A 20,192-nucleotide genomic window follows, 5' to 3' on the forward strand; every position below is an offset into this window, starting at 1 on the left:
TCAAGCAGGAGGCAAAATAACAGCGTTCACATCCGCAAATAGCCCCGGGCGGGCTCCTGCTGCCCGCGGCCGGCAGCTCCGGGACCGGCCCCGCCTTGGCCGGGCTCCGAGCGCTGCTCGGGGATGCAGAACTGCCCGTGAGGGCCGGAGACCCCCGGACAGGGGTCAGCGACGAGAGAGGAGCTCAAAAACCCCTTTTAGAGAAGCCTTGGAGGGGCAGGAGTCGTGCGATGTGGCTCGCGGTGGTCTGTGGGGATGCGCTGTCACGATTCCTGCTGTAATTATGAGCGGTGCTGCCCCAAATTGTAGGTTAAGTTGGGATTCTCAGAAATGCTGGTGGAGGAGGGGGCCAAAACTCGTGGGAGATGGAGAAACGCCCTGTGTGGGGCAGGGTGGCCCAGCAGCATGGGGAGGACACCCAGACATCACCTGGGATGCCCTCAGGGACACGGGTGGGGGGCAGAGTGGGGCCACGCTGCCCTCTCTGATCCCTGGGATGTGCCAGCAGCTCCAGGCTCTTCCACACGCTCCTGGAGACAGGTACAGGTGTGGTGCTGCCTGCTGGAACTTGCTCCTGCTTGGAGGGCTTTGGGCAGAGGAGAGCTGGCACAGAGCAGGCAGGACGGAGAGGGGAGGACGTGCTCTGGTGGGGGCACTGATGTGAGATCCAGCCTCAATCAGTCTGGGTGACCGTGGGGAGCCAGGTACCTGTGCAAGTGGGTAATAAACCACTCACAGCTCAGCAAGATTAATGGTAATAACCATAAATCAGTGCTGGCACCAGGGTCAGACCCGGATTTATGGCCCTGGAGACAGGAATTCCTGTTCTTCATGGAACAAAGCCCCGATCCTGCAGGGGCCTGGGAGCGTGCTGAGCGTTACTGTGGCTGCAGCGTGTGTGGAGGTGCCTGGGGAACGGGGCTGAACCCCCGATGGGGGCTGAGCTCACCCCTGGCAGGGCAGCCTCTCCCTCTTCTCACTCCAGCATCGGGAAACACCTCCCTGAGGGGTGAGCCAGGATTGCTGCCTCCCACAGCACATTGATCCCGTCATCTCAGCTGAGAATGCCAGCCACGGAGCTGATTAATGCCGGGGTGGGCAAGAGCTGGGTTATTGTTCAGTCTCTCTTCAAGAGGTCGATGGGAAATTTGGCAGTAGCTCTCCAAATACGCAACGTGCTCACAGGCGTTGTCCCCCCCAAGGGCTGAGCAGGATTTCCACGTGAGGGTTCCATTGCAGTGGAAATGCACACCGGGGACGGCACAGGCAGTTCTGTCAGTGCCTGTGGGAGAGTGCTCCCTCTGTCCCTGCCCTGGTGTGACCCGGCACTGCCGGGCTGGCTCCAGGCTAATCTGCTCATGCTTTCGTTTCACCCTGATCCTCGCAGGTCCCTTGGCTCAGAGGTGCCGTGTGTGTGCTCAGGAGGCTGATCCAGAATTCCGGATGGATATTTCCTCCTGTGCAGATGGTGCAGGTCCTTGGGTGTTAATGCTCGGTAGCAGCCGTGACTGAGCTGCTTTCCCCCACCTAATGCAAGGCACTGTGCTAGCAGAAAGCACAGACATCTTTGAAGGATGTGTGATCCTGTTGGGAGCTCTGGGCTTGAGGAATTGCGGGATCAGGCCTGATGAGGTGGTGCGTTGTCAGGGAGGTGCTGCTGGGTCATCTCTGGGGTCAAAGGTTTTGTTGGTTTTTTTGGGGTTTGTTTTTGAGAACCTTGAAACGTTTGCTCTGGTAATCCTGTGTCATTGAGTTCTGCCTTAGAGCTACCTGAGGGATGAGCTGTGTCCCCTTCGCAGGGGTCGGGTGCTGATGCTCTGCGTGCTGTCGGAGGGACTGGGGCAGCGAGGGGCGGGTTAGGGTGGGAGCTGCAGACAGCAGCCGCTGTTTCCACAGCGGGGGCACCGGGAGCGGAGGGGGGGGACCCGCCCGCTCCGCACGAACCGGGGGCGGCCGGTGGGGACGCGCCCGCTCCCTCCGCGGCCGCTGGGTAGCGCTCGGGGCCGCGCCGTCTCCCCGCCTCCCCGGCTCGGGCTGCCCCCGGCTCCGCCGAGCCCCGCCGCCGCCGCTCACTCCGCCGCCGCACAGCGCAGGAGGAGCAGCAGCGGCCGGAGCGCCGAGAGGGATCGGCGCGGCGCCGCCAGCCCGCCCGCCGCGCACCGCCGGCGGCTCCGAGCGGGACCCCGCGCCGCCGCCCGCCGCCGCCGCACTTTCCCCCGTTCCCCGCCAGGGACGAATCCTCTCTCTGTCGCCCGGAGCCGCCTAGGAGGGGATGTCCCTCGGCAAGAGCTGAGCGCTGGGGAGGGGCCGCCCCCCGCCCCCAAACTTTTCGCTCGGCCCCGGAGCGGCGGGGACCCGGCCCCCATGGAGCCCGGGCGGGCAGGAGGGGCCGGGGGCGCGGCGCCCTGCGCTTCCCGTCCCCTTCCCTGACGCGGGGCGCAGCGCTCGGGGAGGGGCTCGGCTGCCGGCTCCGCTCCGGATTTGGTGGTCCCGGCTCCGCACGTCCCTGGGGAAGCCGCCGATGGTGGGGAGCTGCCCGCGGACCGCCCCCAGCCCCACGAGGAGCCCTTCGCCCCGGCGCCTTCGCCTCCCCCTGAGCAGCGCTGCTGCGGGGATCCCTGCGCCGGAGCCGCCCGGATTATAAAGTCGGGGAAGTTCTCCCCCCGCAACCCCCCCAGCTTGTCTCGGCAGAGCCATGGCCCGGCTCCGGAGCTGGGGGCTGCTCTGCTTCGCCGTGCTCGCCCTGCCCGGCCCCCCAGGAGCCGGCGCCCAAGGTAAGGGGATGCGGAGGGCGGCGGGAGACGGGGGGACCCCGCGCTGCACCCCTCAACCGAGCCTATTGCCAGCCCGCGCTGGGAGATCGGTGCGCCAGCCGGGGGATGGGAGCCAGGCGGCTCCGGAGCTCCTACCGGGGGAAGAGCGGCATCCGTGATATTCGCAAAGCCTCCCCGGAGCCAGCACTCGGGGCCCGCCGGTGCCGGGTGCAGCGCGGTGACCGTGGTGGCTCAGGAGGACGAGCAGCATGGCTCTGTTCTGCCTCCCCCTTGCCCATAACTGTCCTCAGGCTGGGGATGGGGCGAACGTGTTGCTCTGAGCATGAGGTAGAGTCTGTGCTGGATCACCTTCGGGAGAGTGGGCAACCCCGAGGGGTGAGCATCGCCCATACCCCCCCACCCTGCCCCAAGGGTACCCCCGTTGTAGCACAAACCCCGGGCTGCGAGGCTGGGGGATTCCCAGGGAGCAGCTCATACCCTGATGTTGGTCCTGTCGACTTCCAGCCGCTGGTACAAACTGGCAGGGGCTGGGGGGGTCTGTACCCCCGAGACCCCCCTGTGGGTGCCTGGGGCTCCCACTGCACCCCAACAACCCCTGGGGGCTGCAGGGCAGGGTGAGCCCCTCTCTGCTGCTCTCCCTTTGGGCTCGGGCACAGCACAGGCTGCTTCCAGCTGCTCCGCTAGCCCACAGGGATATAAAAATAGTTCGTGGCCCTTCGGGGTGCAGCTGGGGTTCAGAGGGGCCGGGGGGACGCTGTGGTCCCCTCCCCTGCAGGCCCAGAGAGGAGGCTCCCGGCTGGCAGGGCTGCGGCGCGGCTGCCTCTGTCCCTGCGCTTGGGCTGAGCAGATCCAGACGGGAAATGGGGGGGCACAGCAGAGCGCAGCGCCGGGGGTCCTCACCCACGACATTTCTTGCCCTTGCTTGTGGCAGCGAGTGGAGCCAGGAGTCCCTGAGCGCTCCCGTGCTCCCGCTTCCCCTGAGCCTCCCCCAGCACTGCTATAATTTCTCAGTAATTAAGTTCAGAACATAACATCTAAAGCGGCAGTATATTATCCGGGCAGGCCCTGTGTGGGGAGCTCTGAAGGTCTCTTTGATTGATTCACTCCCTTGCCGAGTTTCTCTTCTCCTGCCTGGCGTCTCCGGCTGCCGGCTCCCCTGCGATCCGTTTGTTCCGTGCCCGCGGGACGGGCTCCTGGGGTCACCCACCCTCCTTCCATTGATCTGTGGGGCTGTGGGCTGGGAGATGTGGGGCTGCCCGTGCCCCAGCGCTCTGGAGGGGTGGGCAAGGGGCTTTTTTCTGCTCTCCTGGTGCAGGAGCTGAGCTTGGCGGCTCTGGCTCTCTGCGGCGCGTGTCACATCCTCGCGGACGCTGTGACATTGCTCGGTGCCCGGCGTGGCAGCGGCCACCAGCGAGCTGGGCGTGCTGGAGGGATCATTCCCAACGCCTGGCACGTGCCCGCCTCCCCTGCCGCGGGTGGCACTGGGGACACGCCAGCAGGGTCACCTCCCGCCCGCCGTGCCCGTGGGGTGCTGGCGCTCTCCGCTGGCACAGACAGGGAGCAGGGCGGTGGAGCTGGGAGCAGCCCGGCACAGGGCTCCTCCAGGCTCTGGTCTGTCCCACTGCGGTGGGGCAGGCAGGGCTGGCAGTGAGGGCCAGCAGAGCTTTGTGCCAGGGCTATTGATTCTGGCAGCCGAGGAAAACGGGATCAATCGGGGAGGGAAGGAGGAGGCGATGGAGCGAGACCTCCCCGGCCGGGGCGCAGGGGCTGCCCGGGCACGGGGTGAGGCACTTCCATACCTGTGCTTGCTTAAAAAAGGCCCCTTGCTACCTGTGAGAGACAGGATGGAAGTTTAATTACAGCCTGTCTGTGCTGTGTAATTATTAATTACCCGTGGCAAAAAATAACTTATTGATTAGGGGCCTGGCGCTAATTACCCGGAGCCCAGTGCGGAGCTGGGGGAAGGCTCAGCCGGCAGCGCTGCCTGGGCTGGAGCTGTCGCAGTGCGACCTGTGCTGGGCCTGGGGACTGTGCCAGGCCTGGGGGCACCCCACCATCACCCCTTGGGCTGATGAACAAGGCAATAAAGGGATCCCCAAGAGCTGGGGGGAGCCTGGGGGTCCCCAGCCCGCTCCTGCTCACTCTCTGTGAGATGCAGTTTCCCCACGGCCAGTGCTGGGGGCACAGCCCGGGACCCCCCGTGTGGGCACAGCACCTCTAATGGGATTGAGGAGGCTGTGGCCAGTCCCAGGAGGGATTTGGGCAGCTTAAGGTTCCAGACGGGATTTGGGGCAGGGGCCTGCCATGGGCAGCTTCCACCAAAGAGGCTTATTAGAGGTGGCAGCAGGGGAGTTCCAGCATCTTCTGTCCCTGTGTGTGGAGCCTGGGCACGTCTGCACACACGGTGCCCTGTGGGGCTGGGCAGGAGGGGGGCAAGGACAAGCCCCTGCCCTTGCTGGGGATGTAATGCTGGTGTTCACACCAGGACTTTGGTGAAGGGAGCTGCTGGTTCCTCTGTGCCAGTGGCATCAGGGCAGGAGGGGATGGCCCTGGCTCTCCTGTCCCTGCCAGCACTGCCACATTTGCTGGTGGCCTCGTGCAAGGCACCAGCTCTCAGGAAGCAGAGTGGCTTTTAGGGGAGAGGAAGGGAAGATTAAAATTTGATGCTGCTTGGGAAGCCATTAGTGCCTGGGCACAGCGATGATGAAATTTTGATGACCTGATCACCGTGAGGGAGGGGGATACGGTCCTGTCCCAGGCAGGCGGTGTCACTGTGCCTGTCACTGCGCTGCTCCCCAAAGCTTTGGGGAGCCAGCTGAGGAGGAGAACAGGCAGGATGGGAGCTGGGATGGAAATGGGAGCTCGTTCCCACCTCCAGCTGCCGCACTGGTGGGCAGGGAGAGCCGGCAGTGGCTGAGCAGCTCCTGCCCCGGTGCCATCCGGGGACCAGGGTGAGTGACAACGTCAAGTGCTGCTCGTCCCTCGGTGACGGGGACAGGGCTGAGGTGGCATTTCTGCTCAGCAGGAGCACAGGCAGGAGCTCGAGGAGAGCAGCAAGGAGGGAGCAGGCGGATCCTTGGCTGCTTGAGTACCTGGGAAAGCGCCGATAATTAAACCGCGAGGAGGGAGGCTGCAACGAGGGGTCACCCTGCCTCTGCCTCTCCACGAGCCGTGTCCTTGTCCCCAGCCTCTGCCTGTGGCTGGTTCCTGCCTGGGGATGAGCTCCAGCCACGCTCACATCACTGTAGGCCCTACACCAACTGGTCTGGGGTGTGTTGGTTGCAGCAGCAGCAGCACAGGCAGTGCCCAGGGTGAAACGGCCCCGTGGGGCAGCACCATGTGGGAGCAGAACCCGCTGGGTGGTGGAGGGTGCCCTCCCCTCTGAGCCCTCGTTAATGCCCCAAGCTCGTTAACGAGTGGCTGGCGCGTGGCTGGGTGAGAAACGGCCGGGGAGAAATATGCTGCTGTCAGTGGTGATGTGATTGTGCTAACGAAGGGAGAGCTGAGCCCGCGCCATGCCCGCCGCTGTGCCAGGGCTGGTGGCTCCACCGGTGCCTCCTGGCACTGGGCCTTGGACTTCCAAAGCAGCCGAGGGGATCCAGGAGCCCTGAGGGGCTGAGATGGCTCAGGGTGGGGGGCACTGGGGTGTCCTGGGAGCTTCTCTGCCAGTGCAGTGGAGGATGGCACGGAGCTGCTGGGAAGGCCGTGGTGCCAGCATCAATCAGGTGTGGTGGTGATGCCAGGGACCACCCTCATCCTCATGGCTGCTGCTTTGAGTTGGGGTTCCCCCATCCATGGGGGTGGATCCAGCCTCAGGATGTGTTCCTATCACTCTGCCCAGCCAGCAGGCAGGAATGTGCTGGCAGCAGCTCCCTGCTGTGCTGGCCATGCTTGGCATCCCTCCCACCCCACTTGGCATCCCTCCTACCCCACTTGGCATCCCTCCCACCCCCTTGGCATCCCCCCACCCTCCTTGGCATCCCTCACACCCCCTTGGCATCCCTCACACCCCACTTGGCATCCCTCCCACCCTCCTTGGCATCCCCCCACCCTCCCTGGCATCCCTCACACCCTGGGCATGCTGGTGATGCCACAGGCGTGGACACTGTCCTCAGCACCCTCCGTGGGTTTGGGGACCAGCTCTTGGGCGTTCATTTCCCAGTTTTGGGCGTTCATTTCCCAGCTTTGGGGGTGTGCCCTGCACCCCTCTCCCAGGGCTGCCTCACCTCTCCCCAGCTTGAGTCCCAGCACCTGCCTGTGCCCCGGGCAGGCAGTGCCCCCTTGGTGGCCCCTGCCCCACCCTCCCCTCGCCCCCCCAGCCCCGGGGGTGCAGGAATGCCTGCCTGGAAAGCCATGCCGGGCTCGGGTTGCCTGGGAACTGGGAAACCTGATCCCTGGGAACGGGGGCCGAGGGCAGGGGACATTCCCGGGCTGCAGCTGGTCCTCCCCGGCCCCCTTTGTCTCTCGGCTCTGATGGGGCCCCCAGGAATGGAGACTTGGGGTTGGGGGCTCTTGGCTCGAGCAGGGCCACCCCTGGGGACACTGGGGACGATCCGAGGTGTCACCTCCCAATGTGGATCAGTGTCACCACCACGGGCTGGGCAAGGGGACCAGGGCCAGGATGGACGGGGCTTGGAGGAACCTCAAGGTGTCCCTGCCCATGGCAGGGGTGGGACAAGAAGAGCTTTAAGCCCCTTCCAAGCCATTCCATGACTCTCTGAAGGCCCCAGGAGCAGCTGCTGCCCGTGCCAGCAGCTGGGCATCCTGGCTGGCCACAGGGAGGGCACGGTGGCCATTCCAGGAATGCTGGGGTCCCCTGTGCTGCAGCCACTCTCCCTCCCTGCCAGCCCTCATTGTCCCCACCGCCCACCCTGACATTCCAGGAGCTTCCCTCCAGCCTGGGCGGTGCAGGGAAACTGAGGCACAGGGCAGGGGTGGTGGTGGGGACAATGGGGCTGGTGGTGTCCTGCTGCCTGGTGGCACTGGGTGCAGCAGGAAGGGGACTTGGGCACACGTGAGCTGCTCCTTTGGCTCCCATCCCTCCCTCCCTGTCCATGAGGAAGCCCCGGGTGCAGGGAAGCCTTGACGACTTTGACCATTAGCAGAAGAAGCCGCTGAGCTAATTTTAGCCCTGGTAGCTAATTGCTTTCTGCACTGCTGGGTGAGCCCACAACCTGCCAGTCCTCAGCTGTAACCTTGAGCCCTCCCAGCTCCGTGCCCCTGCCAGGGCCGGGAGAGGGATGGGGATTCTTCTGTGGGCCCTGGAGGGGTTTCTCTGGGACATTGGGGTCTCCAAAGCTGGGAGGGGATGAGGATTCTTCTGTGGGCCCTGGAGGGGTTTCTCTGGGACATTGGGGTCTCCAAAGCTGGGAGGGGTTGGGGGTCTGGCAGGGTCCTGCTGCCTGTAGCTTGGAGCAGCGTCCCTTGTGCCTTGTGTGGAACAGGGACATGGAATGTGACAGGACTCTGGCTGTCAGGGGTGGCTGTGAGGTGTGGAGCCCCAGGGGTGGGACTCCTTCAGCTTGTTGAAGGGAAATGCTGGGTTTGGACCCCCTTAAGTGGGAATTGCTGGATCCACAGGGCATTTCCCCAGGGACACACGTGCTCCCTGTTCCTGGCTGCAGGGACAGGATGGCCTGGGGCACCTGTCCCTCTGTCCCCATCCTGCAGGGCCACCCCCAGGAACTTGGGGCACGGGCTGGGCTGGGCTGGGGGTTTGTGGGGACATTTGTGCTCCTTCCAGGAGCCCGTGTCCCCTGCAGGGAGAAACTGAGCGCTGGGTGACCCCAGGGGTCTCTGCAGGGTGGGACGCTCGGTGCTTCCCCTCCTCCTCCTCTTCCTCCCTGCCTGGGCTTATCAGGGGTCAGGCTCAGAGCTCGGAGGGAGGTGATGGGTCCTGCATGGATCTGGCAGAGCGTGAAGGGCTGGCTGGGCATGGAGCAGGACATGGGCACGATGCCAGCTGGGCCCAGCGTGGGGCTGGGATGGACGGATGGACGGATGGACGGATGGACGGATGGATGGATGGATGGATGGATGGATGGACGGCTGGAGGGGGCTGGGACCGGCGGGCACAATAGCTCTGGTTTCAGCACCCCGCCCCCTGCATGCCTGACAAACAGCTGATGGCCGTGCTGGGGATGAAATGGGATTAGCTGCTGCTTGCACAGGGAGCGAGCGCGTCCTGCCGAGGCGGACAATGCTCCCGCTGTGCCCCACCACAGCCCTGCCCCGGGCTCGGCGCTCTCCGTGCCCTGACTGTCCCGGGGGGGCCCTTCCGACCCTCCCGAGCTCCAGCACAGGCTCCCGAGGGTGCCGGAGCCGCTTCCAGCAGCTCCCAGCTCCCAGGGGAGCTGTTGGGGTGGCCGGAGCTCAGAGCTGTCCCGCTCCAGCGGGCACCCGGAGCCCCGCAGTGCAAGGGGGAAGCGAACCGCATGGCACGGAGGGCACGAAGGGCTTTGGCAGGGTGGGCACCCCTGCCCCGGCCCCCCCGGTGGGTGCCGGGACCCGCGGGCTGTCCCGGGGTGCGGCCGCAGCTGCGGCGCTGCCGTGCTCGCTGGAGTGAGCTGATGTTTATTCTGATAATGAGTTCTCAATGCATTCGCAAACTAATAAAATCAACTCATTAGGGTGGGAGGTTTCACTCCGAGCTCTGCCGCCGTCGGGAGAGCCCTCCCCGCCGGCTGCGCACCTGGAAGCGCTCGGCACCCGGCCCCGGCGGGGAGGGAGAGGATGGGTGCCTTCATCGCCTCCTTGTCTCGGTTTTCCTGGCGGTGGAAGCGAGCGGCGTGCGGGGAGCAGGGCACGGAGCTGCCGGAGCCCTTCCCCGGGGGACTCTCGCTCGCTTGGCTTCTCCCCATAAGCTTCACGTCAGGCTGGAATCGCTGGCTCTGGCTGGAAAAGCCCCTCTGGCTGGGAGAGCCACAAGTGTGTGAATAAATGCCATGAACCAGGGTTTGCTGCGCTGCCCTGGAAATTCAGGGCTGTCCGTGGGGGGATGCCAGGCTGTCTGTGCTTCCCCCACCCTGCCAACAGGGCTGGCTGGGAAGGAAAAGCTTTGGAATAAAAAAAAAAAGCAGCTTTTCCAAGGAAAACTCATGTTCGCCGTCATGCTACAGCTATTTCTGTTTCAAGTGAGCAACGCAACGACTAATTAATACTTAGGCAAAAGGATGTCTGGGCAACTCCCCAGTAAATGGGCGAGTGCCCGGGGCCCGCTGGCTCGGGGCCGTGCTGCAGGGAGGAGGACTCCGGCCTCCAGAGCCTTCATCCCGCCTGGCACGGGCAGGGGGGGCTGGCAGAGCCTTTTCCATCCCGCGGGGCTGGAAAAGGGATGGAGAAAAGCGACTCCATTGCGTCAGTGCCCTGGGAAGGGCTGAGCGGGGCTTTTCTTGTGGTTTCTCTCCTCTCTTTTTCTTCCCCCGCCGTTTTTTTGGGTTGGGCCTCGTTGGGATTCTCGGGGCCAGGCTGGGAAGCGGCTGCTGTGTGTATGTCTGTCTGTCTGTCTGTCTGTCTGTCTGTCTGCTGAGCATCCTGCGGGGCTGGGCTGGGGTGGGACACGGGTGTCCCTGGCAGGAGGGACATCTCAGGTGCTGCTGTGGCTCTGGCAGGGCAGGCCTGTGGTGGCTCTGCTTTCCCAGCCCTTCACGGCCGCAGGGCTGTGGTGTGTGTCCTTCCAGGAATTCCTCGAGGATGCGCTCAGCGTGTTCCATGGGGCCAAACCCAGCCCCGGGCTTGTGTGTCACTCCTTGGGGTGGGTGGCACTGGGGACAGTGTCCGGGTTCTTGGGACCTCTGCCTCGTTTGGCAGCTGCGTGTGGAGCTGTTCCTGCCAAATCCATGTGGGGAAACTCCGGGCTCGGCTGGGAATGGCTGGAAGGGCTGGGAAGGGCTGGGAAGGGCTGAAGTGCAGGACGGGGATGCACTTTGATCCCTCTCCTGCCCCGGGACCGTCCGGCCGCTGCCTGCTGCGGGGGGGGGGTCTGGCGGTGATGTCCGTCCATCCTTCCCTTCCTCCGCGCTTTGGAGCCTCTCCCGGGGGAATCAGCCGCAGGATCCGGCCCCTCTAATAGCGTTGAGTCACTCTCCGGGTGTCCGTGACTCACAGCAGTGACCCAGATACGGCGGAGCTGCCTAATCGCGGGCTCCGGAGCGTTTCTGCCGTCCCAAGGAGTTTGCTGGGGAAGGAGTTAAGTCCGGAGCCTCGTTCAACATCCCCAGCTGGGGATGGGGCTCTGTCCTGTGCGGGGATGGGCTCAGCAGGACAATGTCTGTCCGTGCCACCAGCAGCAGGGCAGTCCTGGGGGTGTCCCCAGGTCTGGGGGGATCCTGTCCCTTCTCCCCTCTGGGCTGAGTGGGCTCCTGTCCCATGTCCCCTCTGGGCTGGATGTGGCTCCTGTCCCTTGTCCCTTCCAGCTCCTGGCAGCTCCCCGTGTCTGGTTTGGAGTTCGGTGCCCCGGGGCCAGGTTGGGATCGCACTCCGGTTCCGCGGGGGCTGCCTGGGGCCTCGGAGCACAAAGCTCCTCTTGTGCCCCCCCGGGCCCGGGGCTGGGCAGGCACAAGGCGGCCGTGTGTGTGTTTGTGTGTGTTTGTGTGTGTTTGTGTGCGTTTGTGTGCGTTTGTGTGCATTTGTGTGCGTTTGTGTTTGTCTGTGACTGTTTGGGGTTTCCCGGGAGGGAAATGTTGGTTTTTCCAGCGGCGGGGATGGGCAGCACACAGCCCCGCTCTGTTCCCAGCCGAGGGGGTGAATAAATCCCTGTTTCCCGGCCAGGGCTGATGTTTCTCCGTTGGCTCGGGGAGCGTTTCAAGCCTTACCTTACCCACGTTGTCACCTGGCTGTGTCCCCAGTGCCACAGGGGGGCTGTCCCGGGCTGTGGTCCATGGGAAGCCTGAGGGGATGATGCTGGCACGGCCCTGGCTCTGCTGCAGCGGGCAGAGGAGGGTTTGTCACCAGCTTTGGGACCTCTGATGTCACCAGCTTTGGGACCCTGATGGCCGGGGACGTGGCCTGGGAGCTGCTGAGCTGTTGGGGAAAGGATTGCCAGGATGAGACTGCAGGGGAAGGGGATTCATCTCCAGCACCAGGAGATTCTGAGCCTTTTCCCAGCCCCCCTGGTCCTTGGGGAGCTGGGCTGCCCCCTCCCCACGTCCCCCATCCCTGGAGAGGCTCACCTGGGCATGGTGAGGCTGCCCGTGGCCCCCTGAGCCCGCCAAGAGCCCCGGCTGTGGAAGAAGAGCTTGTTATGGAGCCATCCTGCTTTTAATTAACAAATTAAAATCCTAGTTAACAATCCAGCCCCAGGGCTGTTGGAGGCTGGGAGAAACCGGAGCGTTTGTTATGGAAACAGCAGTTAATTAACAAATAAATAAATAAGTATGGGCCTGGAGACAGATGTGGGAGGAGGAAGGGGAGATGGCAGCGTGGCTGGGGTGTCCCAGTGGCCTGGCCTGGTGGGATGCAGGGAGGGAGGAGGATATCCATCCATCCATCTGTCCGTCCATCCATCCATCCATCCATCTGTCCGTCCATCCATCCATCCATCCATCCATCTGTCCGTCCATCCATCCATCCATCCATCCATCATCCATCCATCCATCCATCCATCCATCCATCCATCCATCCATCCATCCATCCATCATCCATCCATCATCCATCCATCCATCCATCCATCCATCCATCCATCCATCCATCATCCATCCATCATCCATCCATCCATCCATCCATCCATCCATCCATCCATCCATCCATCCATCCATCATCCATCCATCCATCATCCATCCATCCATCCATCCATCCATCCATCCATCATCCATCCATCCATCCATCCATCATCCATCCATCCATCCATCCATCCATCCATCCATCCATCCATCCGTCCATCCATCATCCATCCATCCATCCATCCATCCATCCATCCATCCATCCATCCATCCATCCATCCATCCATCATCCATCCATCCATCCATGGGGCTGCCATGCTCTGGGTGGGCATTCAGAGCCACTGAGTGCAGGTGGCTCTTGCTGGCAGTGCCAGCACAGATCTGGCCATGTTCCACTTGCCGGGGCCACCTTGGCTGGGCTCCTGGTCTCTGCTTGGGCTTTTCCTGAGCACTGCCAGCTCCAGGAATCACCGCCACAGCCTCCACCCCCACCCTGGGAGCAGGAATGCCAGGACAGATCTCCAGCAGAGATGGATGAGGTGTGACACCTGCAGCCCGCAGGTGACACCAGTGCCACGCTGGGGACCGCAGGAGGAGGGGACAGCACTGAGGGGCATCGCTCAGGGGCTGCTCTGCATCCCCAAGCAGGGATAGTGGTCACCATTGGTGTCACCTGTGCCCCAGGACAGGGCTATGGGGAGGCTCTGGGGGGTGCTGGCTGCTGCCAGGGAGGGGGTGCTGAGGCCGTGGCCTCCCTGGCTGTGCCCTGCAGTGGTCAGTTTGGATTAGCCACAGGGCTGTCACCCACAGGGCTGTCACCCACAGGGATGTCACCCACAGGGATGTCACCCACAGGGATGTCACCGAGAGCCCCGGGCGGTGGCTGCTGCCAGCAGGGATTGTCACCAGGGGTGGCTGCTGGGTGCTGAAGGGCCCTGTGGGGGTTTGGGGTCACTGTGCTGCTCCCCCAGGCGCTGTGGGGTCACCTGGAGGTCTCAGTGCCGGTGCCATGGGCTGTGGGATGTGACCCAGTGTCACAGGTTGGGGTGGCTGTGGGATGTGACCCAGTGCCATGAGCAGGAGTGGCTGTGGTGACCAACGTGGGGATGTGACCCAGTGTCACAGACTGTGGGATGTGACCCAGTGCCACGAGCAGGAGTGGCTGTGGTGACCAACGTGGGGATGTGACCCCAGTGCCTGGGTGAGGACGTGGGTGGCTGTGGGATGTCGCCATGGGGACATGACTCCTCTGCCAGCCCACAGTGGGGCCCTGCGGGGTTTTTGTGGGGTGAGGAGGGGGCAGAGCCCACGTCCCTCTGGCAGCTTCACCTTCCCAGAGGCTTAGGGGATGGAAATCAGTTTAAGCTGCAGCTCTGCAAATCCTGCGGTGTCACACGGGCGGGAGCCGTGCTCTGCTGAGCAGCTCCTCCAGGTTTGCCTTTGCTCAGCCTCCCCCTTAATCCAGTTACCACACCTCAGCAATCGGCTTAGGGCATGTAGGGAACCCCAAATCCCCTCTGAGGGAGCGCAGGGAGTGGCCCAGCAGTGCTGGAGCTCTGGGCTCAGCCCAGCTCCTCTCTGGGGTGGTGAGCCCAGCTCCAGCCCCCTCCTCTGCCAGCCCTCCTGGGGTCAGGGACACACATCCCTGCACCCTTTATGGGAGGTGTTCCCACATCCCCAGAGCTCCCCATCACCCAGAAATCCTTTTTCCCGTGTCAGGAGGTGCCAAAGCAGCTGCACAAGTACACGGGGGGGGCTGGATGGAGAGGAGCTGCCCATCTCCAGCTGGGCAGGAGCTGTGACCTGAGCCAGGGGACAGCGTGCCCAGGGCCAGCAGCCCCTGGTGCTGCCCGTGCCCCTTCCCCAGGGCAGAGCAGCAGCTCCCAGAGCTGTGAGCAGCTCCGAGAGGCACCAGAGCAAGGGCAGATGTGTTCCAGCAGCAGGGTCACCACAGGGCACTGGGTGCCAGCCTTGGAGCCTCCCAGCTCTTCCCCGAGCCCCCCGTGCCCCTCTCAGCCCACCGAGGGGCAGAGATCAGAAGGAAAATCATCTCCAGAGCTGTTTTCCACACTGCAAAGGACAGGGCTGGAGCAGCAGCCCCAGGAGCTGCAGGACACCACATCCAGGTCCCCCTCTGTCCCTGCTCTCTGGGAATTCTGTGGGGTCGGGGATTCGGCACCTCACAGGAAGGGCTGGGGATGGGTGGGGAGGAGGAAAACCTGGTGGGACAGGGATGGGGGAATGGCAGCATGATGCTCTCCAATGTTCTGTGGGGAGCAGAGCACCGTGAGCTCACCAGCCCAGGAGCTGACCCCCCAAAAGCTGCGCCCTGTCCCCACCACCTCCCAGCCCCATCCCCGGCAGCAGAACTCCCCGGCACGGCTCTCCCGCCGCCTCGGAAGCGCCGAACCCCCTCCTAAATAATTCAGGCAGCCGAGTGCCGTCCGCAGGGGCTGCGGATAAACGCGGTAAATGGCTGAGAAATGGAGCGTGTCCTCCGGGAGCCACCTCCGCGCAGGGTGGCCGGGCCCCCTCTCCTCCCTCCCGGCCCAGGTGGAGGCTCCGAGCCCGCCCAGGTGCCCGAGCCAGGGAGGAGGGGATGGAGCCGGGCTGCCGAGGCCACTGGAGCATCGGGAATTGCATTTCATGGCTGGGCAGGCTGGGATACCCACCCGGCCCCGCGCTCCGAGAGGAGATAAGATTTGATTAAGAAGGCTGCTATTAATTTATGGCAAGTACACTCACGGCAGTGGAGAGGTTGCTTTTAATTAATAGCCAGAAGGAGAGTTTTAAAGCTCTTGGTCTCAGTGGGGGGAGAAAGGAGGGAGGGGAAAGCAGGGAAGGAAGGGAACAAAGTAAGTTGGGAGGATTTAATGGTCACATCTGCAATTATAAGTCTTTTTCTTAGTAAAAAGGGCAAAAAAAGCCACATCAAAAGCCACGCCGTGGGTGGGGGCGTGTGGGGCAGGCGGGCTGGTCCCTGGGGATGGGATGGGATGGGATGGGATGGGATGGGATGGGTGGGATTGTGCCAGGTGCCTTTGGCACCGCTGCATCCCAGCCTGGGGGGACAGCAGGGGACAGCTGGGTGTCCCTGTGGCTCTGCTGGGCTCAGCACCGAGGGTCAGCGCTGGGAGGGATCTCTTGGAAGAAATTATTTATTGTGAGGGTGCCCAGAGCAGCTGTGGCTGCCCCTGGATCCCTGGCAGTGCCCAAGGCCAGGCTGGACAGGGCTGGGAGCAGCCTGGGACGGTGGAAGGTGTCCCTGCCATGGCAGGGGTGGCACTGGATGGATTCTAAGCACTTCCCCAACCCAAATCCCTCTGGCATTGGGTGACTCTGTGATTTGGGCTGTGGTGGTGCTGGGATGAGGAGGATGGAGCCGTGTGCCCTGCTGGGATCCCCTCGGAGGCTGCAGGCTGTGGCTCAGGCTGCCCTGCCCCTGCCCAGCTGTTGGGAGGAGGGCGAGCAGGGCTCAGCTAAGGTTCCCAAACCTCGCTGACTCATTCTTGGCTTCATCCTTGGCTCCCCCAGCCTCAGCCCTGTCCCCTCGGTCCCTCCTGGCAGCACCGTCGCGCTCCGTGGCTCCCCAGGTGCCGGCGGCGCTCGGCATTTCAATTCCGTGTTTGCTTTTTATGAAGGGGCTGGAGCCGTGTCTCAGGAATACTAATGGCTCTGGCAGCGCTGGAGAGAGCCTCCAACCCCCCCCGCACTGCCACCACCACCAGGGACCCCGGGAGGTGTCACCAGGGGCACCGCGGGGGCCGTGCCCGGCCGTGGCGGTGGCTCCGTGCCCTCGGGGACACGAGGGCCATGGGATCCTCCTGGTGGCTTTACCAGCACCCCCTGACAAATTGATGCTTCCCGAGCTCATCTGGCACCTGACAAGCCAGGAATGGGCTGTAGCCAAGGGGTGGCTGCGTGGGCAGGGATTCACCTGTCCCCAGGGCCACCACATCCCTGTCACCCCTGGGATGGCCATGAAGGATCCCTTGGGGCCACCTCTCCTTGTGCCACCTGAGGCTGTGACCCCCCCGGGCTGCTGGGGGTCACTCTGGTCCCCATGGGTGCTGTTTTTGGGGGGCTGTGGGTGATGCTCCCCCCTCCCCAGCCCCCCCCCAGCTGCGGCGGCGCCGAGGACCCGCGCGGCGAATATGTTCCACAAATGAATAATAAAAACAAAGGAAAATTACCCTCTTATTGAAACCCGTTTTATGAATAAAACAATTATTCTGGTAATTGAAAAAATGTGTCGTTAAATTAAATGCAGTGGTTCCTATTAAAATTTTAGTGGATTTCTTCTTCTCCTCTGTTTCTTTTTCCCCCCTTTTTTCCTTGCCTCCCTCCCTCCTGCCTCCGCTGGCGGCTAAAGGCTGGTAATTATAGCGGAGGGTTTCGCTTTCTCTTTATTGTTTTTTAATCTCTTCGTGCTGCGGAGCCAGCGAGAGCCTGATGCCGAGGAGATTTAGCTCCATCTCCCCGTGCTGGGGGGGGCTGTGGTGGGAGCTGCTTGGTACCAGTACCAGGTGGCAGTGCCACCACTCCTGGAGGGGTTGGCACGTTCTTTACTGGGCTGGCACCTTCCTTACTGGGCTGGCATCCTTCTTTATGGGTGATGGTGCCCTGGGAAGGATGGGGGGCTCTGGGAAGCTCCATCTCCCCGTGCTGGGGGGCCATGGTGGGAGCTGCTTGGTGGCAGTGCCACCACTCATGGCACCTTCTTTAGTGGGCTGGCATCCTCCTTCCCAGGCTGGCATCCTCATTTTTGGGTGGTGGTGTCCTGGGAAGCTCCATCTCCCCATGCTGGGGGGGGCTGTGGTAGGAGGTCCTCAGTGCCACTGCCAGGTGGCCATGCCACCACTACTGGAGGGGTTGGCACCTTCTTTACTGGTCTGGCATCCTCCCTTCCAGGCTGGCATCCTCATTTTTGGGTGATGATGCCCCAGGAAGAATGGGGGGGCTCTGGGAAGCTCCATCTCCCTGTGCTGGGGGGTCTGTGGTGGCAGTGCCAGCTGGCTGTGCCACCACTCCTGGAGGAGGTTGGCACCTTCTTTACTGGTCTGGCATCCTCCTTTTCAGGCTGGCATCCTCCTTTTTGTGTGGTGATTGTTCCCAGGAAGGATGGGGGGCCCTGGGAAGCCGTGGGGGCAGCAGGGACATGGCTCTGTCCCCTCTCTGTGCCCCAGGCAGGCTGTGGGCAGTGCAGGGGACACTTCCAGGGCTGCATCCTGGTGGGACCAAAGAAGGGTTGTTGGGAAGGAGGAAGAGGATGGAGCTGTTTTCCCTGAGGCAGGTGCTGGTGCCTGGTGTTGGCTGGGCTCTGCTGGGTACCTGGAGCCTGCAGGTGAAGCTGGGCTGGCTCCAGGACATCCCCCAGGTCCTGCTGGGCATCAGCTCCGTTGGGATTCCTGGGTCGTGGTGATCAGCAGGGACAGGCCGGTCACCTCGCCGTGGGTGGGACTGGATGTCACCCCAAGGGGGGCTGGCACAGACATGGGGACTGTACTGTCCCCTGCGTGGTGGTGCCAGGCAGGAGGGGACCCGGCTGTCCCACAAGCTTCGGGGGTGGCCAGGGGCGCCTGAGGGATTGGATCTCCTGCCCCCATCTCCTGCCCCTGAGAGGGACGGGAACAGGAGGAGGCTGCACCCCCCGTCCCCACCACCCCCTGGCAGCAGCTGCCGGGCAGAGCCGAGCCCTTGGCAGCCCCTCCGGGACCCCTCCCGGCTGAAAGCTCCCCGTCCCTTCCCATCAGGAGGGATTTGGAGGCCGAGAGAGGGGAGCTTAGTGCCCGGCTCGCCCATTAGGGCCGGGAATTAGGATCCATTACGGCTCTTAGGGAGCCCTGCCCTACATCCCGGCTCCAAACCCCCCGGCCCTGATGTAACTAAAGCGCGGGGGCCAAGGCTGCGATCCCATTAGGCGGGATTAGTGCCGTGCCAGGGCCTGGCATTAAAGGCCTGGCATTAAATTGTCATCGGCAGGGGAGGGAGAGAGCCGGGCCTGTCCCTGTCCCTGTCCCTGTCCCCCTTCCCTTTGCCAGCCCAACCCCGAGGGCAGGATGGGGACAGAGGGGTTTGGTGGCGCCTTTCTTTGCGGAGGGGACACTGCTGGCGTGGCAGGGGGTGGCAGGGGGTGGCACAGGAGCAGCGCAGTGTCCCGTGCCTCCGGCAGATGTGCAGATGTTGCCGGAGACGCCCCTCGCTGCCGCCTGTGTTTGGAAAGTGATGAATTTCTGCACCAACTAATTAGCCTCTAATTAGCAAGTGGAGTGTAAACAGTCACAACAGATGGGGGAGAGGCGGAATGAGCAGTAATGACCCTTCCGTGTTGGGGGGGACGTGGCTGTCATCCACCGCCAACCCTCCCCCAGGGCCAGGGCAATGGCAGCCCCGGTCCGTGCCAGCTCCGTGGTGACACGGTGAGAGCTCCATGAGCCTGGATTTGGTGGTGCCAGGGCCTGCCAGGGGTGGTGGGAGAGTGCAGCTGTCCCCAGGGAGCAGAGCTGGGACGGCTGGTGCAGCTGGAGAGGGAAACTGAGGCTGGGGGGCTGCAGAAGGGGCTGGTGATGAGGGGAACGGCCCTGCTCAGCACTGGGGCTCCTCACTCTTGTCCCCTCCAAGAGCTGGTGTGGCACCCCCTGGGGACACCAGGAACACCTGGTCTTGTCCCTGGAGACCTCTCTGGAGACCTGGAATTAAGGAGCCACCTTCCCCTCCCAGGATCCCTCCTCTCCTCCAGCCACCCCTGGCACTGGGTTGGGCTCCCAGGAGGATGAGGAGGATGAGGAGGGTGAGGAAGATTCCACCCGAGCTCCGTGCCACCTTCACCCCTCCCAGGGGACCCTCAGGACCCCCGCCCCGCTGTTCCCTGCCGTGGCTGGGCTGGGTTTGCCTTTTTGGGGGCACGGCCGGGGCCGGGGCGGCCGCTCCGCTGTGCCCTTGGCGGGCGGATCAGCACGGAACGATCCCATCCGTGCGGATTTAGGAGCCGCCTCTCCTCCTCTGCGCCGTTTTTCACCCCTTAATGCAGAACAGATGGCTCGGGCGCTTCAAAGCGTGATGAGCCTTAGCTGCTTAAAATCAAATTAGGATGGATGCAAGCGGCGGGCGGGCCCAGGGGAAGGTGCACCAGCAGCACCCTGATCCCAAACGCTTCCCAAATGCCTTCAGGACACCTCCCAGGGGCCTCCCAGGCGCTGGGTGCAGGGGGTGCACTGGGCACACCAAGTCTCAGTCCCACTGTGCCCTTGGAATGCTCAGTTGGGCACTGGCAGCACAGCCTGGTGGTCCTGAGGGATCAGAATTCCAGCACAGCCTGGCGGTCCTGAGGGAATCAGCATTCCCTGGGGACCAGAATTCCCTGGGGATCAGCATTCCCTGGAGACCAGCCCGTGGTGCCGTGCTTGGATGCTCCCTACAGCTGCATCGTGCCCAGTGGATGCCAGTCTGGTGCATGGCTCATTTACTGGTTTCATGCAGGAGGTGTTTGGATCCAGAGCTGCCATCTGGCTGTGCCACGTCCCCATCTGGGCACTGCCATAATCCCAAAGTCTCTGGGGTGGCGTGGGCGATGCCCCGGCCTTGCAGGTCAAGCTCTTCCGTGGTGTGGGGACACGTGGCGTGCACAGGTGGCACAGGTCCTGCTCTGGGGGGTTCCTGTGTGCCCTGTGGCACCTCTGTCCCCACTCCTGGGCACCCTGAGGGTGGCAGGGCTGCCCTGAGCCCCCCAGGCCAGGGAACAGCATGGCCACGGGTCAGG

General features: G+C 63.4%; 1 protein-coding gene across 1 annotated transcript in view; it reads left to right on the forward strand.

Annotated features, from left to right (window-relative positions):
• Positions 1 to 2,517: 2,517 nt before the first annotated feature.
• Positions 2,518 to 20,192, forward strand: part of SDK2 (sidekick cell adhesion molecule 2) — a 49,542-nt gene continuing 31,867 nt past the window's right edge. The window contains exon 1 of the mRNA XM_066565927.1: positions 2,518 to 2,774. Within this exon, the coding sequence (XP_066422024.1) occupies positions 2,696 to 2,774 (79 nt within the window). The 5' untranslated portion in view covers positions 2,518 to 2,695. The remainder of the gene's footprint in view (positions 2,775 to 20,192) is intronic.

The sequence above is a fragment of the Molothrus aeneus genome, chromosome 26 (genome assembly GCF_037042795.1).
Source record: "Molothrus aeneus isolate 106 chromosome 26, BPBGC_Maene_1.0, whole genome shotgun sequence".
NCBI classification, from domain to species: Eukaryota; Metazoa; Chordata; class Aves; order Passeriformes; family Icteridae; genus Molothrus; species Molothrus aeneus.